Source organism: Mytilus californianus, unplaced genomic scaffold (assembly GCF_021869535.1).
Source record: "Mytilus californianus isolate M0D057914Y unplaced genomic scaffold, xbMytCali1.0.p SCAF_7, whole genome shotgun sequence".
Lineage (NCBI taxonomy): Eukaryota > Metazoa > Mollusca > Bivalvia > Mytilida > Mytilidae > Mytilus > Mytilus californianus.
Genome location: NW_026262723.1, coordinates 73,617,586 through 73,636,531, shown reverse-complemented (window position 1 = coordinate 73,636,531; position 18,946 = coordinate 73,617,586). Strand labels below are relative to the sequence as shown.

At 34.7% G+C, this 18,946-nt stretch overlaps 1 protein-coding gene across 2 annotated transcripts in view; it reads left to right on the top strand.

The window, feature by feature from the left end:
* LOC127709242 (uncharacterized) overlaps positions 1 to 18,946 on the top strand; it is a 79,092-nt gene that overhangs the window by 37,580 nt on the left and 22,566 nt on the right. For both annotated transcript variants that reach the window (XM_052214657.1, XM_052214658.1), the window contains exons 3-6: positions 2,901 to 4,266; positions 10,654 to 10,908; positions 17,400 to 17,660; positions 18,060 to 18,296. In XM_052214657.1, coding sequence (XP_052070617.1) covers positions 2,901 to 4,266; positions 10,654 to 10,908; positions 17,400 to 17,660; positions 18,060 to 18,296 — 2,119 coding nt within the window. The remainder of the gene's footprint in view (positions 1 to 2,900; positions 4,267 to 10,653; positions 10,909 to 17,399; positions 17,661 to 18,059; positions 18,297 to 18,946) is intronic.

Here is an 18,946-nt window from a genome sequence, read left to right as displayed (position 1 = left end):
ATTAATCAATGACAAATCTGTCCATCCAACAGTTTACTGATTGAAATGTCCTGTCTTTGTCTGACCTGTAGAAATTGACCTTCACAAGGATATCTGTTTTAGTGAATTTCTAAACTTTGTCCATTCCTATCAATAAATGTTCTTCTAAAACGAGATATCCATCGAAATTTGGAATTTGGTATTTTATGTTCTCTAGTCATGTGATACTGCCCAAGAATCAGTCCGTCATTGTAACCAAATAAGGGACTGCTTATAGATCAAAAGTTATGTCACTGCTTATATATTAAGATTTCAAAACAATATCAATTCTGTGACACAGCAGTACAGAACATTTGGTTTAGTTATAGAATGCATAAAAATCCTGTAGGAGGATTATTATGCATGTGTATTTTTTTAGCCTTTAACTTAATGCACATTAATATTTTGATTCAGTTTAATGCTATTGATGAAATATTTCTCTATATGTTTTGTTGTGTGGAAATTTCCATGTTTTTTTGTATCTATGGTTAATGAAAATTAATCAAACTTTGATAAATACATATTGATCTTCTGTAAAGTCAGATTCTTACTGTAAATGGACTGACGTCACTTTATGCATTTTGAATTCATCACCTTACTTTTACATGAGTCACTTTAGTTTTTACAGGGATAAATAATGCATGGAATAGTATTGATATCTTCCTACGAAAGTGAAATTAGAATGATGTTATATGAACATGGTCGATTATTTTTATAGTTTCTCCCATGTTGATGTGACATAACATTTGATGAATTGTAAATTGTTTCATATTTATAGAAAAGAATTCAACAGCATTGGAATTTCTTGAAATGAAAATTTTGGTCTCGCCTTTTCATCGAGAATGCAAGACATAGGGATTACTATCCAGCAGTGACTGTGTAAACTATTTGTATATTAAATTAAAATTGAGAATGGAAATGGGGAATATGTCAAAGAGACAACAACCTAACCAAAGAGCACACAACAGCCGAAGCTTTATATTTCAGAAGATAGAAGACATGGATGCTTCATACCATGTATGCAGATGCCTTATAATACTAAGTTTTTGTCTGTCATATGTCCAATGGTCCTTGACCTCATTTTTATGGTTTAGCGACTGCTTGAAAAAAAATTATATTTTCTTTGTCATGTTAAAAACTAACTTATTATGAGTAATAGGATAACTATATTTGATATATGGGTTCCTTGCAAGATCTACATTTCTGACAGACCGGGTTAACCTGACCTCATTTTTATGGTTCATTGAACAATGTTAAGTTCTATTTTTAAGATACTTTAAGCAGTAGGCCCACTGTATTTGGTGTACAGAATGATTGTAAGGTGTACATGTCTGTCTGGTAGGGTTCATCTGACCTTGACCTCATTTTCATGGCTTGTTAGTCAATGTTTAGTTTTCATGGTTTTGTTTGTTTCTCAGATACTGTAAGCAATTGGACAATTATATTTGGTGAATGGAATGATTGCATGGTGAACATGTTGTCTTGTAGGGTTCATCTGACCTTGACATCATTTTTATGGTTCATTGGTCAATGTTCAATTTCCGTAATACGGTCTGTTTCTCAGATACTATAGGCAATAGGGTAACTATATTTGGTGAACAAAATGACTTCATATTTAGTCAGCAGCTTGACAGTGATGAGTTGTAATGTATGAGCACTCTTTGGATATGCCAGACTCCTACTTCTAGTTTTCTGATACTTTGAATTAAGAGTGGGGTATGCTATGTGTGATTCTTGTTGTTTAAGAAATTCATTGAACTCCTACAGTTTTCCACCAAGATCCCTGAAACAACTTCACAGGAAGTTGCGCACCTGCTATTATGGAATTGTTTGAAGAATTTATTTTCATTTTTTCCAGGGAACTTAGTCATTTTCCAGCAAATATTTTTTCCAAAGATAGCAGCAATTTTTGCATTCAACCAAATTCTTCAGAACTTTCCAGAGAGTTAGCAAACCTGAGGTTATGCATTTTCCATAATGGAGTTGTTTCCATATATTTAAATGTTTAATATAGACCATTCTCCATTGAAACAATCAGTGTAGCTCAGCCATTTGAGTCTTTTATCTTTTTTTAATGATAAGACCTGCTTCTTAGTCAATGTAAGTAATAGGTCAGTTGGTTTCCAGTAGACATTTCAGACAAGTTCCCTATAAAATACCATAAAATTCATGCATTTTAACGATGTGCTGTTATTGAAGTTTTTGTCTGGGAACTGACAACAGAATGTATAGATTTTAACTGCTAATGGTTTAAACTTTTAGAATTGCTTGGAAAATGGAAAGAAAAATATTGAATTACCGCAATACAAATATTAATGACCAAAAAATGGAAATTAAATTGTTGGCAATGCTATCGATCAAAACATAATTTGATAGTTTATATGTAAAATTAGTGGATGGTTTTTCTCATCAAAATTAAATCTAAGGATAATGAAACCATGCATTGTCCTCCGACAATTAGTCTGGGAGAAATTGTTCTGATTGTATTTTGATTATTTTATTTGAAACTCATGTGAAATGAATTTTGAAGAAATTTCTCATTTATCAGCATTTTGATTCAGATACACTTGATTCTTGCATGAATTTGATCTATAAAAAGAGATGCATATGACTCAACTTTCCCCCTAGAGGGTTTATACATGATGGTGCCCACAGAGGCCAATGTGCATTAATTTAGACCCCATCCATTTAAATTTGAAACTCTATCACAACCATCAATCCTTTTAGTCAACCACCCTCCTGTCTTCTGATAACAATCAAATCTAAACTGTTTGTCAGTATTGAACTTGTGAAACAAACAAGGAGATTTAATCTGTATTTCCAAAATTAGTCATTATTTGTTTAAGACAATGCTTAATCTTATGCTGTATTATTTTTTTCAGAAACACAAACACAAACATAAATGGCAGACAGAAAGATCTTTAGTAGTGAATGATGACCATAAAAAAGACATTGTAATCAATGATGAAATTCATCATCAAGAGCTTATATTACCAAAACAAAATAAGCAAAAAGACAGTGGTGTAAATCTTGCATTTGATATTTTAACACCAACAAGTATTAAAAAGGGGAAGAAATTAAGTAAAAAGAGAAACAATCATGATGTTTTTCTAAATCAAGAAGCAATATCATTTGACTCAGAGAGCCAACCAAATGAAGTAGATAGTGGAAGCAAAGATGAACTTTGGCATAATTTGTATGAAATCAAGGAACCAAATAATCAACTAATAAACCATGTTACAGATGGCAAGGAACCAGTTCCTGTTGCCAATGAAAATAAACAAACTGTAGGCATAATAGAACATAATTCTGATGAAACTGGAAATGTTGAAAACAATAAGCAAATTACAGACGACAAAAAAGATAGAAGTAGTTCAGAGGATGTTTTTGATGATACTGCTGAGGTAGATGTAGATGAAAGTAGTGAAGATGAAGATGGTATAGATGATGATTATGATAACTATCAAGATTATAATTACTTTGATAAGGAGGCAGACGAAGAGGAAATCGTTGGAAAACAAGAAAAGAAAAATGTGCCATTGGAAGGAACAATAAAACAAGATGAAAAGGATAATGATGAAAAAAGTACTAATTCAGAATCAGAAAATAAAAAGTCTTGGGAAGAATTGGTAGAGGAAATTTATGGTGGAGTTTTACCTTACTCTGCTTCAATAGACAATATTAAAAAGCAAATAAATGAAAAGTCATCAGATTCAGGGCATAATACTGGAAAGAAAAATAACAAGAACATCAGAGAAAAGTCAAATGAAAACGATCTAGTTCTGCCTGGTTATATTGAAAAAGATATTAACATTGAAGACAAAAATGTTGGTAAAAAGTCTTCAGGAAAGGAGAACTATATTGACTTAGGTTATAAAAAAGAAAAACCATTCCATCCTAATGTTGAGCAGAAAAAAGAACAGAATGATGGTGATGTGCAGGGAATTCAAACTACATCAAAGCCTCAAACATTGTCTATGTCAAAAGGTACATTAAAACCTGAAGTATTCTCAGTGTCAAAAACTACATTAAAAGCTCAAACACCTTCATCAGAAAAACCTGACAAAGTGAAAACTCTTGAAAAACATGAAAAAGCCAGTGAACTTTCAGGAGCATCCAGGTTAAATCCTGCCTTTAAAACAACAAATGTAGCAAAGACAAGTCCTAATCCCCCAACAACTAAAGCTGTGTCCGTAACTGCAGCACCAATTAAAAGTGTAAAGGAATACATACAGTCTAAACCACTACGTAAGTATTAAATGTTTTGTTGGGTCTCAAGTGACCAACATCTACATCATTGAACTGTGAGAATTATAAATGACATAAGGGACCCCATGAAAACAATAATTGGATTAACAAGTTACACATTTAGTAGTAATGCAAAAAAGTGTAAAAAGTATATGTGACCACCATTTTTAAACTACATGTGTATTAAAACTTAATGAGTATGTGACCACCGTTTTGAAACTACATGTATATTAAAACTTAATGAGTGTGTGACCACCATTTTGAAACTACATGTATATTAAAACTTAATGAGTATGTGACCACCATTTTGAAACTACATGTATATTAAAACTTAATGAGTATGTGACCACCATTTTGAAACTACATGTATATTAAAACTTAATGAGTGTGTGACCACCATTTTGAAACTACATGTATATTAAAACTTAATGAGTATGTGACCACCATTTTGAAACTACATGTATATTAAAACTTAATGAGTATGTGACCACCATTTTGAAACTACATGTATATTAAAACTTAATGAGTATGTGACCACCATTTTGAAACTACATGTATATTAAAACTTAATGAGTGTGTGACCACCATTTTGAAACTACATGTATATTAAAACTTAATGAGTATGTGACCACCATTTTCAAACTACATGTATATTAAAACTTAATGACTATGTGACCACCATGATGAAACTACATGTATATTAAAACTTAATGAGTATGTGACCACCATTTTGAAACTACATGTATATTAAAACTTAATGAGTATGTGACCAACACTTTTAAACTACATGTATATTAAAACTTAATGAGTATGTGATCACTATTTTTAAACTGACAACCATTTTTAACTTACATGTATATTAAAACTTAATGCGTATGTGATCACTATTTTTAAACTGACAACCATTTTTAAACTACATGTATATTAAAACTTAATGCGTATTTGACCACCATTTTTAAACTACATGTATATTAAAACTTAATGCGTATGTGACCACAATTTTTAAACTACATATATATTATAGCATGTTGCTGTTCTTGTCATCATTCTTGTTGATATCTGCAGACACAGCATTTTCTAGCTTACTTTTGTTCTTCTCGTGATACAACCGACCTGTGCCCACCTGTATTACTTTTGTTCTTCTATTGATACAACCCACCTGTGCTCACCTGTATCACTTTTGTTCTTCTCGCGATACAACCCACCTGTGCTCACCTGTATTATTTTTATAGGACCACAAAAAAAAATTTTCTGGTCATATATTGGTATGTCGGCGTCGTCGTCCGAAGACACATTAGTTTTCGCACTCGAACTTTAGTTTAAGTGAATGGATCTCTATAAAATTTTACCATAAGGTTCAATACCACAAAAGGAAAGTGGGGATTGATTTTGGGGGTTATGGTACCAACAGTTAAGGAATGAGGGGCCAAAATGGGGCCAAAAATAAGCTTTTTTGTAACTTCCAGACATAACTTGTGTGTAAGTGTATGGATCTCTCTGACATTGTACCACAAGGTTCCATATCACAAAGGGAATGCTGGGATTGATTTTGGGGGTAATTGCCTCCACATTTTAGGAATTAGGGGCAAAAAAGGGGCAAAAAACAAGCATTTTTCTAGTTTCATGACAATAACTTGTGTGTAAGTGTATGAATCTCTCTGACATTGTATCACAAGGTTCCATATCACAAAGGGAATGCTGGAATTGATTTTGGGGGTAATTGCCTCCAAATTTTAGGAATTAGGGGCCAAAAAGGGGCAAAAAACAAGCATTTTTCTAGTTTCATGACAATAACTTGTGTGTAAGTGTATGGATCTTTATGAAATTGTACTACAAGGTTCCATATCACAAAGGGAATGCTGGGATGGATTTAGGGGGTAATTGCCTCCAAATTTTAGGAATTAGGGGCCAAAAAGGGGCAAAAAACAAGCATTTTTCTAGTTTCATGACAATAACTTGTGTGTAAGTGTATGGATCTTTATGAAATTGTACTACAAGGTTCCATATCACAAAGGGAAAGCTGGAATTGAGTTTGGGGGTAATTGCCCAAAAAGTTTAAGAATAAGGGGCCAAAAATAAGCATTTTTCTAGTTTCCAGACAATAACTTGTGTTCAGGTGTATGGATCTCTCTGAAATTGTACTGCAAGGTACCATACCACAAAGGGAAGGCTGGGATTGATTTTGGGGGTAATTCCCTCAAAAGGAGTAGGTCCAGTAAGACCCCTTTTTGGCCCCAAAATATAGCTATTTATAGGAAAGAAGAATACTTTTGTTACATAAATATGGGCTGTTTTTTACAATACAATGCACATGTATCGGGTACTAGCATCATTAAGTCATGCTGAATTACTGAAATCTTCACAATTTTAGCATTTGAGTTAATTTTTAGACGGTTTTCGTCTTAAATGGAAGTGGCCGCATTCGTGTTCATTCTTAATATTTAAATGTAAGTTGTATTTGATGATAATACATATCATATATAAAGATCGAGGATGAACACGAATGCGGCCACTTTCATTTTTGACAAAAACCATCTGAAAAGTGACATATTATGGCATAATTGATAGATTTTTAATATTTAAGCCTGAATTTGAGCGTCTTTAGTGACTAAATAGGCCCAAATCTTTCAGATTAACTAATTGAATCTACTAAAGTAGACACTTGAGTGTTTAAAAAGTGTCCAAAATATTTCATCAGATGAACCTGAAATTTGAGGCCAAAATCGGCCCTTACCGGACCTACTCCTTTTAGGAATTAGGGGCCATAAAAGGAAGGCTGGGTTTGAGTTTGGGGGTGATGAATCTTAAGGGGGTTCAAAAAATTTGGGAGGTATTTTTTTTTCCTTTTTTTCTTTAAAATTTTCCATTTTAAATTGGTTATTTCTGATTTATATATAAAAGCAAATAATAATGATATGGTTTGAATAGGTAAATTAAAAATTTTTAAGTTCTAAGACCACTTTCATTCTGTGTCAGAAACCTATGCTGTGTCCAATATTTAATTACAATCCAAATTCAGTGCTGTATCAAGTTTAAATGTTGTGTCCTTATTGCCCCAACTGTTCAGGGTTAGACCTCTGCGGTCGTATCAAGCTGTGCCCCAGCGGAGCATTTTATTGTTCTTCTCGTGATACAACCCACCTGTGCTCACCTTTATTATTTTTGTTCTTCTCGTGATACAATCCACCTGTGCTCACCTGTATTACTTTTGTTCTTCTCGTGATAGAACCCACCTGTGCCCACCTGTACTACTTTTGTTCTTCTCGTGATACAACCCACCTGTGCTCACCTGTATTACTTTTGTTCTTCACATGATACAACCCAACTGTGCTCACCTGTATTACTTTTGTTCTTCTCCTGATACAACTGACCTGTGCCCACCTGTATAACTTTTGTTCTTCTATTGATACAACCCACCTGTGCTCACCTTTATTACATTTGTTCTTCTCGTGATACAACCCACCTGTGCTCACCTGTATTACTTTTGTTCTTCTCGTGATACAACCCACCTGTGCCCACCTGTATTACTTTTGTTCTTCTCGTGATACAACCCACCTGTGCTCACCTGTATTACTGTTGTTCTTCTCGTGATACAACCCACCTGTGCTCACCTGTATTACTTTTGTTCTTCTCGTGATACAACTCACCTGTGCTTACCTTTATTACTTTTGTTCTTCTCATGATACAACCCACCTGTGCTCACCTTTATTACTTTTTCAAAACCCAATGGATACAATCATTCATCACTGTATACTTTGAAAAGGGCAGGGTAATTTTATCTCAGAGGGCAGGCACTCTTAGTGCAATTGGCTAGGCTTCAAGGGGTCCTTTGCGTGGTGAACTTCACTTTTTGAGTATGGTATATAGATATAAAGGCACTGTTCTGGATGGCGATTTAATAAAAATATTACATTGTTTCATATTTACTGTTAAGAAAGAAAGATATTTGTATTAGGTTACTAATTTGGTTCTTTTTTGTAATAAAGTTATTACTGCTAGACTCAGACTGAAATGTGTTATGTTGTTATGACAATAAGTCATTGATAGTAAAATGGAGATGACAGGAATCCATTTGACCTTTAATCTTATAGGAAATAGTTGACCAATTTTGATCATCTTTGATTTATTTGTATAATATTTATATTTTCTCTCACAATGTCATTTACATGTCTGACCCATTCTTCTCCAATTCAGACATTGTGTATAATACCAATCCTCATGAATACCAAATCACAGTTGAATTGTATGGGAACAGATTCACTTTGAAAGTTATTTGATTCAGATAAGGAATCAGTACAAATCACATTAATGGTCAATAAAAATGCCACTGTTTGAAAGCTATCTTACTCATACAATATATTTCTTAGTCTTCCAATGATTTCCCTTGATACTTTTTTTTTATGTTTTCTTACTGTGATATCATATTGATTACAAAACTATTGATCAGTGTTGATAAAAAATCATTAAAATCATTTTGTAATCAGTGTTTGCAGATTGAAAAAATGGCAGCAAAAAGTTGAATACAATTTGACCTCTGACATGTAGTAAAAACAAGCTGACTAATCTTGTATCTGGAAATTCTGATATAGAAATGCCAAGCTGAATAAATACAATAGATTACAACACCAGTGTAAAGCATAAACTTGAGTCATTATGTGTTGTATAGGGAGAATAATATTAAAAACATCTATATATTGATTATCAATAGTATTTCAAATTTCTGAGAATGATGAAAATTTTACCTGACATTATAAAAACTAGATAGTACAAAGCACTATATGTAGGTGTACTTGATAAATGGGTTAAAGGAAAAGTGTGATCGCAGCAGACATCAATGAGTCTGCAACCCAATAACAGAAAAAAGCAGTATAGTTAATCTAGGGGTGAACATAACAGTCTTCAACAGTAGACAAATTTCCATATAATCTCAATGTCTCAATTACCCTAAGTCTAGGAAAGTTTTGAATAAATTCTTGTTGTTAGACATTTTGCCTTTCAAATCTTCAGTATGTGGATTCATATAATTACTCTTGGGATACCAATTTACCTGAACATTGTTGGTATAGGTGAATCACAATTATAATTCTAATGCAATTATTTTGTATCAATGGTTCTGATTGGATGGCAGTAAGCGTACAATTCTCTATCTCCTTGTCTGTAACTAAGGAAGCCGACATTTTGAATTCCGGAATGTATTGACATGTAATTTCTCCAATAATAAGCAAAAAAACTTACATTTTGCACCTACAAATTTTCTTTTTATCAAATTTTATTCCATTCTGAAGCGGACAAGAAGCCAGAAAATGCATGGTGTTTACGTTTGATGCCGGAAGCTTACCTATGACGTCACATAGTTTAGGCGCCAAAGAAGATAACATTATTTCGCGGAATTTTTGTTTAATGAAAATTTTACACTGAAATAATGACTTAAATTCAACGATTTGTTTATTTTGCATTAGAATAGAGATAACTGTATTGTATTTGAAGCTTTGCGGACGTTCATCGGTAGTTTTACTGTCGCAAATATCCTTTTACCTGTCTCCGCTACGCGTCGCCAGGTAAACTCAATTTGCGACAGTAAAACTACCGATGGACGTCCGCAAAGCTTCAAATACAATACAGTTATCTCTTAAATGTTCAACAAAGTTCAATTTTACATATGTATATGTATGCAGACTTTTGCAAAACCAAGAAAATTCTCCCTGAATCCACGAAAAATTGGTAGCCAGGAAAATAAATGAATCCACAGTATCAACATTCAGAAAGACAAAAATGTAAGGATTTTATATCCATCTATGTAATTTTATAAGGTCAAATAAAGCTGAAAATTCAAAAATGTAAAAAAATGCAAGAAACATGAATGACATCAATTATTTGTTTGTGGTGAAGTTAAAGACTTTGTGTGACAGCAGATTTACTAGCAAAATGATCAATGTCCATCTGGGTAGATTCCTTGTCCTTTTGGTAATTGTCTCATTGTCAGATTTACTGCATCTACATTTTCATAACAATACTAAAAAAACAGTATCGTAGAGTGCATAAAAGTAATGCTATTGAAACAAACAAACCACATAAACCACCTACACTCAACTCCCCTAAAAAATACATTGATTGGACTGTCATTTGCTAGTTTGTCATTAGCCTCTTTTTTTTAAAGCAGCTTTGAGTCATAAATGACATCAGCAAAATAGTGGAGATCAATTAGTAAGGTCATATCAAATGTTAGATAGTCTGTTAGAATTGAATTGACATTATCATAATAACAACATGTCCTGGAAATGCTCATTTAAACAGACAGTAAATTTGTTTGAGGAAAGATAATAAAAACCTGAGGATTGTACCATTAAAACAGAGAATAATGACATTATGCATCAAATTCTTTTTCAGAACTGTGTATAGATGATGGAGGATGTTCACCAGGGCGAATGTGCCACAGTGGTGTCTGTGTTTGTGGTGATGCCACATTGTGTCAAGGTCACCATCATAGAGTGGCAGTGTGTGGGTCTGATGGACAGTTATACCCTAGTCACTGCGAGTTACATCGTCAGGCCTGCCTAAAACAGATCCATATTAAAGTCAAACATGATGGGCAATGTGGACAGAACTTACAGGAACATTTCAAGATACAGCCTATTTATGAGGGTATATAATCATTCTTTTATGTGAAAAAATAAAGATTTTCCATCAAATTTCAACTTCCATGTCTGAATAATTTCTCAAATTCAAAACATTAGAACAATATAAGATACAGCCTTCAAATTAGAGTATGCCAAGCCTGATGCTGACAATCAGTATGTTTCTTGATAGGACCGCTACATAACATATAGCAACATCTTATGAACCCAGTTCCATAGAGTATATCAACTAAAGGTTTCCCAAAAGACACTTTGTATAATGGGGCTGCTTTACTCAACTGAGGATTGTCTGTAAGGCAATCAATTTGCATAAATTTCAAACTATTGGCACACAGAAAGTGTCCGCAGAAGCATTCGCACTCACAAAACATCCGAAAATCAGATTTTATGTACATATAAGAAATTAAAAAATTGGATGTGTTTGCATAATTATTCACACCCAAAGTTAGGAATCTCATCAGATATTTGAATGTTGTGTCATGTACACTGACCTCATATCTATAGGAATGTTGTGTTATGTACATTGACCCCATATCTATAGGAATGTTGTGTCATGTACATTGACCCCATATCTATAGGAATGTTGTGTCATGTTCATTAACCCCATATCTATAGGAATGTTGTGTCATGTACATTAACCCTATATCTATAGGAAGGTTGTGTCATGTTTATTAACCCCATATCTATAGGAATGTTGTGTCATGTACATTGACCCCATATCTATAGGAATGTTGTGTCATGTACATTAGCCCCATATCTATAGGAATGTTGTGTCATGTACATTAGCCCCATATCTATAGGAATGTTGTGTCATGTACATTAGCCCCATATCTATAGGAATGTTGTGTCATGTACACTGACCTCATATCTATAGGAATGTTGTGTCATGTACACTGACCTCATATCTATAGGAATGTTATGTTATATACACTGACCTCATATCTATAGGAATGTTGTGTCATGTACATTGACCCTATATCTATATGAACGTTGTGTCATGTACATTGAACCCATTTCCATAGGAATGTTGTGGTATGTACATTGACCTCATATCTATAGGAATGTTGTTTCATGTACATTAACCCTAGTTTTCCAATCTAATTTATTTATAGAGCATTCAAATTTATGATATTTTACCAACACTCCCATCCTTTGGTTAAAGTTTGTGTCATTGTGTAGAACTATGTTTGGATAAATTTTACTGCACCATGTCAGTTATACTATACATATAGCATATATCCATCATCCTTGCATGACTATAGTCAATTATTCAAATAATTTGTTTCACAGATTGCATTCATGCAACAATCAACTATGTATACACCCACCATTATTATAACTTTTGATAATTCCTGTACATTTACTTCAGATTTGATTCCTGGTTTTATATTATACTCTAAATGTCAATTATGGGATGCAAATATTGGTAATGTTTATAATTTAATCAATTAGTTAGAGTGCATTGTATTAGTCTCTAGGGTACATTGTTCTATGGTCATATGATGAGTTTCTGACTGACATAACTGTACTTTTGTCTGAACATTTCATTCATTTAATTCATTTATTATTGTCTCATTCTATCTGTTTTTGTTTTACTTATCAAATTTAAAAAGTAGGTCAGAAAAACAAGGACAACTTGTTAGATTGCATAAGTTTAAGTGACAACTTGTATCCTTTACTGTAATAAGGAATTTGGCTTAAAACATCCTATAAAAATTGTGTTTTTAGAACTGTACTGCATCCTCAAAATCTTACATAGAAATTCTTTGAAATGCAGACATATAGAAATACTGCTGCAATTACATAGAAATTGGCTATCTTGGTTATCTAGACTTTTTATATGACCGCAAAAAATTTGCGTTCGTATATTGCTATCGTCGTCGTCGTCGTTCAAAAAAGGTTTTTCTGGTTTCCGAACAAATACTTAAGTATTAGTCAGTGGTTCTCTATGAAATTGTACCACAAGGTTCCATAACCCACACAAGGTTGGGGTCGATTTTGTGGGTTGTGGCTTTAATCGTTAAGAAACTAGAGGCCAAATAGGGGCCAAAAACAAGACTTTTCTAATACTGGCTAAGCTGGTTCCAACATAAATTATTTCTGATCTATATAAAGAAACAACAAATACTGATATGGCAGGAGATACACACCAAACAGGGTGTGTAAATTATTATATTTATTAAGTCTCCCAAACGAAGTTTGGGAAGACTTATTGTTTTTGCTCAGTTCTTATTATTATTATTATTCTTCTTCCTCTTCCTCTTCCTCTTCCTCTTCCGCCGCTTTTAAATTTGAACTTGTCCGCACCCGTTCTCCAAAACCGCTTGTCAGATTAACTTAGGGTTTCACAATATGTTAGACTAACATGTCTAGTGGTGCAATCAGGGTTTTGTTTGTGCAATGGGGTTTATAAAGGGGTACTTTGAGGGGCAAAAAGAAAAGAGGGTTTTACTATAGAACCCTATGGGATTTTATTTTTTTAAATTTTCAAATGATTATAAATTGAAAACCGTTTGTGATAGACACAATCTTTTTAATTGAAAATGTTCTAAATGATAAAACCCATTAAATGAAATACAGGGTTAGTCCCCAGGGGTCATCCCCACCCCCTGCCATTTAAGAAAGTTCTAATACCTTGTAAGTGGTCAAGATCCCCATCCCTAAACCATATATATTCTGGTTTGTCATGCTAAGATGGTCTGAATGATATACAGGGTTAGTCCCCAGGGGTCATCCCGACCCCCTGCCATTTGAGAAAGTTCTAATATCTTGAAAATGGTCGTGAACCCCACCCCTAAACCATATATATTCTGGTTTGTCATGCTAAGATGGTTTGAATGATATACAGGGTTAGTCCCCAGGGGTCATCCCGACCCCCTGCCATTTGAGAAAGTTCTAATATCTTGTAAATGGTCGAGATCCCCACCCCTAAACCATATATATTCTGGTTTGTCATGCTAAGATGGTTTGAATGATATACAGGGTTAGTCCCCAGGGGTCATCCCGACCCCCTGCCATTTGAGAAAGTTCTAATATCTTGAAAATGGTCGTGAACCCCACCCCTAAACCATATATATTCTGGTTTGTCATGCTAAGATGGTTTGAATGATATACAGGGTTAGTCCCCAGGGGTCATCCCGACCCCCTGCCATTTGAGAAAGTTCTAATATCTTGTAAATGGTCGAGATCCCCACCCCTAAACCATATATATTCTGGTTTGTCATGAGAAAGCACATGAAATGAAATACAGGGTTAGTCCCCAGGGGTCACCCCCACCCCATGCCATTTAAGAAAGTTCTAATATCTTGTAAGTGGTCAAGATCCCCACCCCTAAACCATATATATTCTGGTTTGTCATGCTAAGATGGTTTGAATGATATACAGGGTTAGTCCCCAGGGGTCATCCCGACCCCCTGCCATTTGAGAAAGTTCTAATATCTTGTAAATGGTCGAGATCCCCACCCCTAAACCATATATATTCTGGTTTGTCATGCTAAGATGGTTTGAATGATATACAGGGTTAGTCCCCAGGGGTCATCCCGACCCCCTGCCATTTGAGAAAGTTCTAATATCTTGTAAATGGTCGAGATCCCCACCCCTAAACCATATATATTCTGGTTTGTCATGATAAAGCACATCAAATGTAATACAGGGTTAGTCCCCAGGGGTCACCCCCACCCCCTGCCATTTAAGAAAGTTTTAATATCTTGTAAGTGGTCAAGATCCCCACCCCTAAACCATATATATTCTGGTTTGTCATGCGAAGATGGTTTGAATGATATACAGGGTTAGTCCTCAGGGGTCATCCTCAGCCCCTTCTATTTAAGAAAGTTCTAATATCTTGTAAGTGGTCAAGATCCCCACCCCTAAACCATATATATTCTGGTTTGTCATACCAAGATGGTTTGAATGATATACAGGGTTAGTCCCCAGGGGTCACCCCCACCCCCTGCTATTTAAGAAAGTTCTAATATCTTGTAAGTGGTCAAGATCCCCACCCCTAAACCATATATATTCTGGTTTGTCATGCTAAGATGGTTTGAATGATATACAGGGTTAGTCCCCAGGGGTCATCCCGACCCCCTGCCATTTGAGAAAGTTCTAATATCTTGTAAATGGTCGAGATCCCCACCCCTAAACCATATATATTCTGGTTTGTCATGCTAAGATGGTTTGAATGATATACAGGGTTAGTCCCCAGGGGTCATCCCGACCCCCTGCCATTTGAGAAAGTTCTAATATCTTGTAAATGGTCGAGATCCCCACCCCTAAACCATATATATTCTGGTTTGTCATGAGAAAGCACATGAAATGAAATACAGGGTTTGTCCCCAGGGGTCACCCCCACCCCATGCCATTTAAGAAAGTTCTAATATCTTGTAAGTGGTCAAGATCCCCACCCCTAAACCATATATATTCTGGTTTGTCATGCTAAGATGGTTTGAATGATATACAGGGTTAGTCCCCAGGGGTCATCCCGACCCCCTGCCATTTGAGAAAGTTCTAATATCTTGTAAATGGTCGAGATCCCCACCCCTAAACCATATATATTCTGGTTTGTCATGCTAAGATGGTTTGAATGATATACAGGGTTAGTCCCCAGGGGTCATCCCGACCCCCTGCCATTTGAGAAAGTTCTAATATCTTGTAAATGGTCGAGATCCCCACCCCTAAACCATATATATTCTGGTTTGTCATGATAAAGCACATCAAATGAAATACAGGGTTAGTCCCCAGGGGTCACCCCCACCCCCTGCCATTTAAGAAAGTTTTAATATCTTGTAAGTGGTCAAGATCCCCACCCCTAAACCATATATATTCTGGTTTGTCATGCGAAGATGGTTTGAATGATATACAGGGTTAGTCCTCAGGGGTCATCCTCAGCCCCTTCTATTTAAGAAAGTTCTAATATCTTGTAAGTAGTCAAGATCCCCACCCCTAAACCATATATATTCTGGTTTGTCATACCAAGATGGTTTGAATGATATACAGGGTTAGTCCCCAGGGGTCACCCCCACCCCCTGCTATTTAAGAAAGTTCTAATATCTTGTAAGTGGTCAAGATCCCCACCCCTAAACCATATATATTCTGGTTTGTCATACCAAGATGGTTTGAATGATATACAGGGTTAGTCCCCAGGGGTCATCCCGACCTCCTGCCATTTGAGAAAGTTCTAATATCTTGTAAATGGTTGAGATCCCCACCCCTAGACCATATATATTCCTGTTCGTAGTTTCTCGAACATTTGAATGATGTATAGGGTCAGTCCCCAGGGGTTCCCCCCACCCCCAATGTTCTAGTATCTTGTAAATGGTTGAGATCCCCACCCCTAAACCATATATATTCTGGTTTGTCATGCCAAGATGATTTGAATGATATACAGGGTTAGTCCCCAGGCATCACTAATGCATTAACTTTACTGGACCAAACCAATTTTCACTGGACTTTGTCCAATGTCAGGCGACACTGGGAATTACGAATTATGGGAGCTTCGTTTGGGAGACTTCGTAACAGCATCCTGTTACAATCATTTCTTGTTTTGTAAACAGATTTACTAAGTATTGCGCAACAGCAAAGTATTGCATAACATAACAGCAAGAAATCTTCAATTGAAAATAAATACAAATCTTTTTACCAATTTCAATGAGGATTAATTTAAAGTCTTGAATTGTTTGAGGTTTTTACCATGTATTACAATATTGGATATTTGGACATTTCTAAATAGGTCTACATTGAGGTCCAAAGGGTCCAAAATTAGACTTTGTTTGATTTCATCAAAAACTGAATTCTTGTGGTTCTATGATATGCTGAATCTAACTGTGTATTCAGATTTTTAATTTTGGGCCCTGTTTTCAAATTAGTCCATATTAAGGTCCAAAGGGTCCAAAATTGGACTTTGTTTGAATTCATGGGGTTTTTTTTATATGCTGAATCTAACCATGGAATTAGATTTTGGATATTGGACCATTAAGTAGATTAAATGTCCCATTTCAAATTTTTAAGTTATCTGACCACATTTATTCTGTGTCAGAAATCTAAAATGTGTCAAATATTTAATCACTATCCAAATTCAGAGCTGTATCAAGCTTGAATATTGTGTCCATACCTTGCCCCAACTGTTCAGAGTTCCACCTCTGTGGTCGTATCCAGCTGCTCCAGGCGGAGTGCATTTTTACATCAGTTTGTATGACCTTTCTGAGTATATTCTTGAATGTGGGGGATGAATAAATATGCAGCAACATTCAAATTTTGAAGTACATTGAATCCCATTATGCAGATATTTTGAAAGTGCCATGCCTTCTGCAGGCACTTCCTGTATGCTAAAGTTTGAAATGATAAGCACGTAGAAGATGAAAATTTACCATATTTTTTCATGATTGGTCTTAAACTTGATTTTTTTTGGTCTTGAGCTTAAAAATGTTGTTGAATGAACTTAATAACATTGAAATAATAGCCAACCAGCCACATGATAGTTTTAATTGAATCATTAAATTTCAGGTACCCAGTGTGAATACAGTGTGTTTAAGGGACAAGAAGGGATCCTGTGGGGAGATATTTTGATGCCTGTTTCGGTGAAATCTCTCTTAGAATGCAGTGACCTGTGTGATAAGAAATCACACAATAGTGGTTGCTTTGCTTTTCAGTATTCTGCAGAGAAGAGTGGATTATGCTTCCTGTTTGAGAAACCAACTGATATAATCAGACATCCAAACTCTGAGATGGATTTCTATGAACAGAGGAGGTGTCAACCCAATCCAGGTATTGTTTATTGTTGCTCAGGTTCTTAAAGTAAAAATAAGATGGTGTATGATTGCCAATGAGATAACTCTCCACTAGAGACCAAATGATGTAGAAGTTAACATCTATAGGTCACTATAATGGCATGAAAGAACATTTTTCAATATATGTAGTACAAGTGAAATGATGTTATTTTGAAAGCAATTTTCCAAAAACTTGAATATTTCGAAGTCTCAGTAACTGGAGGCGCGCTACTTTTTTGCTCAGATTCAGTGAGAGTAAAAACGTTAAAAAAAAAACTGTTTTGAGAAGTAAGACTTGCCATACTGACCAATCTTATTAGCAACACATTTAAACATCTGCCATTGTAAAGAAACTGAAATTGCCCTCAATAATTTTATTAAACTTTTGTTTTTACAGATTATGAATGTGATTTTGAGCCAGTTAACTTAGTAGCAGAGCATATCTATGCCATGTGCAATGTAAAAACCAGTGTTGTAAAATCTTATGAAGAATGTCGAGATTCCTGTCAAAACTGTACAGCCTTTACTTACCGAAAAGATGAGAAGATTTGTGACATACATCACAGTAAAGCTTGTATAGATATGATGAATGCCCTAGGTATTGTCCACTATATAAAGAGATGTAATGAAAAAGGTAATTGTGGTAGTTCAAGTTTATCATTTAGATTTTGATGATAATGAAATTGCAAGTTTCTTAGTAAATGATATATTGCTTTGTCTAACAAGTCTTATGTAAAATATTATTTTACATTTTTAAAGTTGTTTTGACAGCAGCTTAAGGATGACTTGAGAAATCTGTGACCAAATTCACTCCAGCAGTGACATGAATCAGAATTATGATAAAAATTTTAAAGCATAAGATTTTAAAACTTAACTTCCGGTAGTATTATTCAGACATTTGTTTTCTCTATTTTGAAATAATTCAATTCAACATGTTAACTGACAACATCAGAAAAGTACAAATCATCAATTCCTCTTAGAGCTAATTTCCTTATGCTCCTAGATTAAGACTTTGGTACACTTGGTTGCTTTGCTTGTATAAACGTTTGCTCAAGCATTGTAATTAAGATTGACATCTGCAAACAATATAATTAGGCGGAGTTAAACCTGTATACATTATATTTAGATTTGATTGGACATTATCAAATAATCAAATTTAAGTATAATGTATACATGTTTAACTCAGCCTATTCATAATGTTTGCAGATGTCAATCTTTATTACAATGCTTGAGCAAACGTTTACACAAACAAAGCATTGAGCCTACCAAAGTCTTAATCTACAA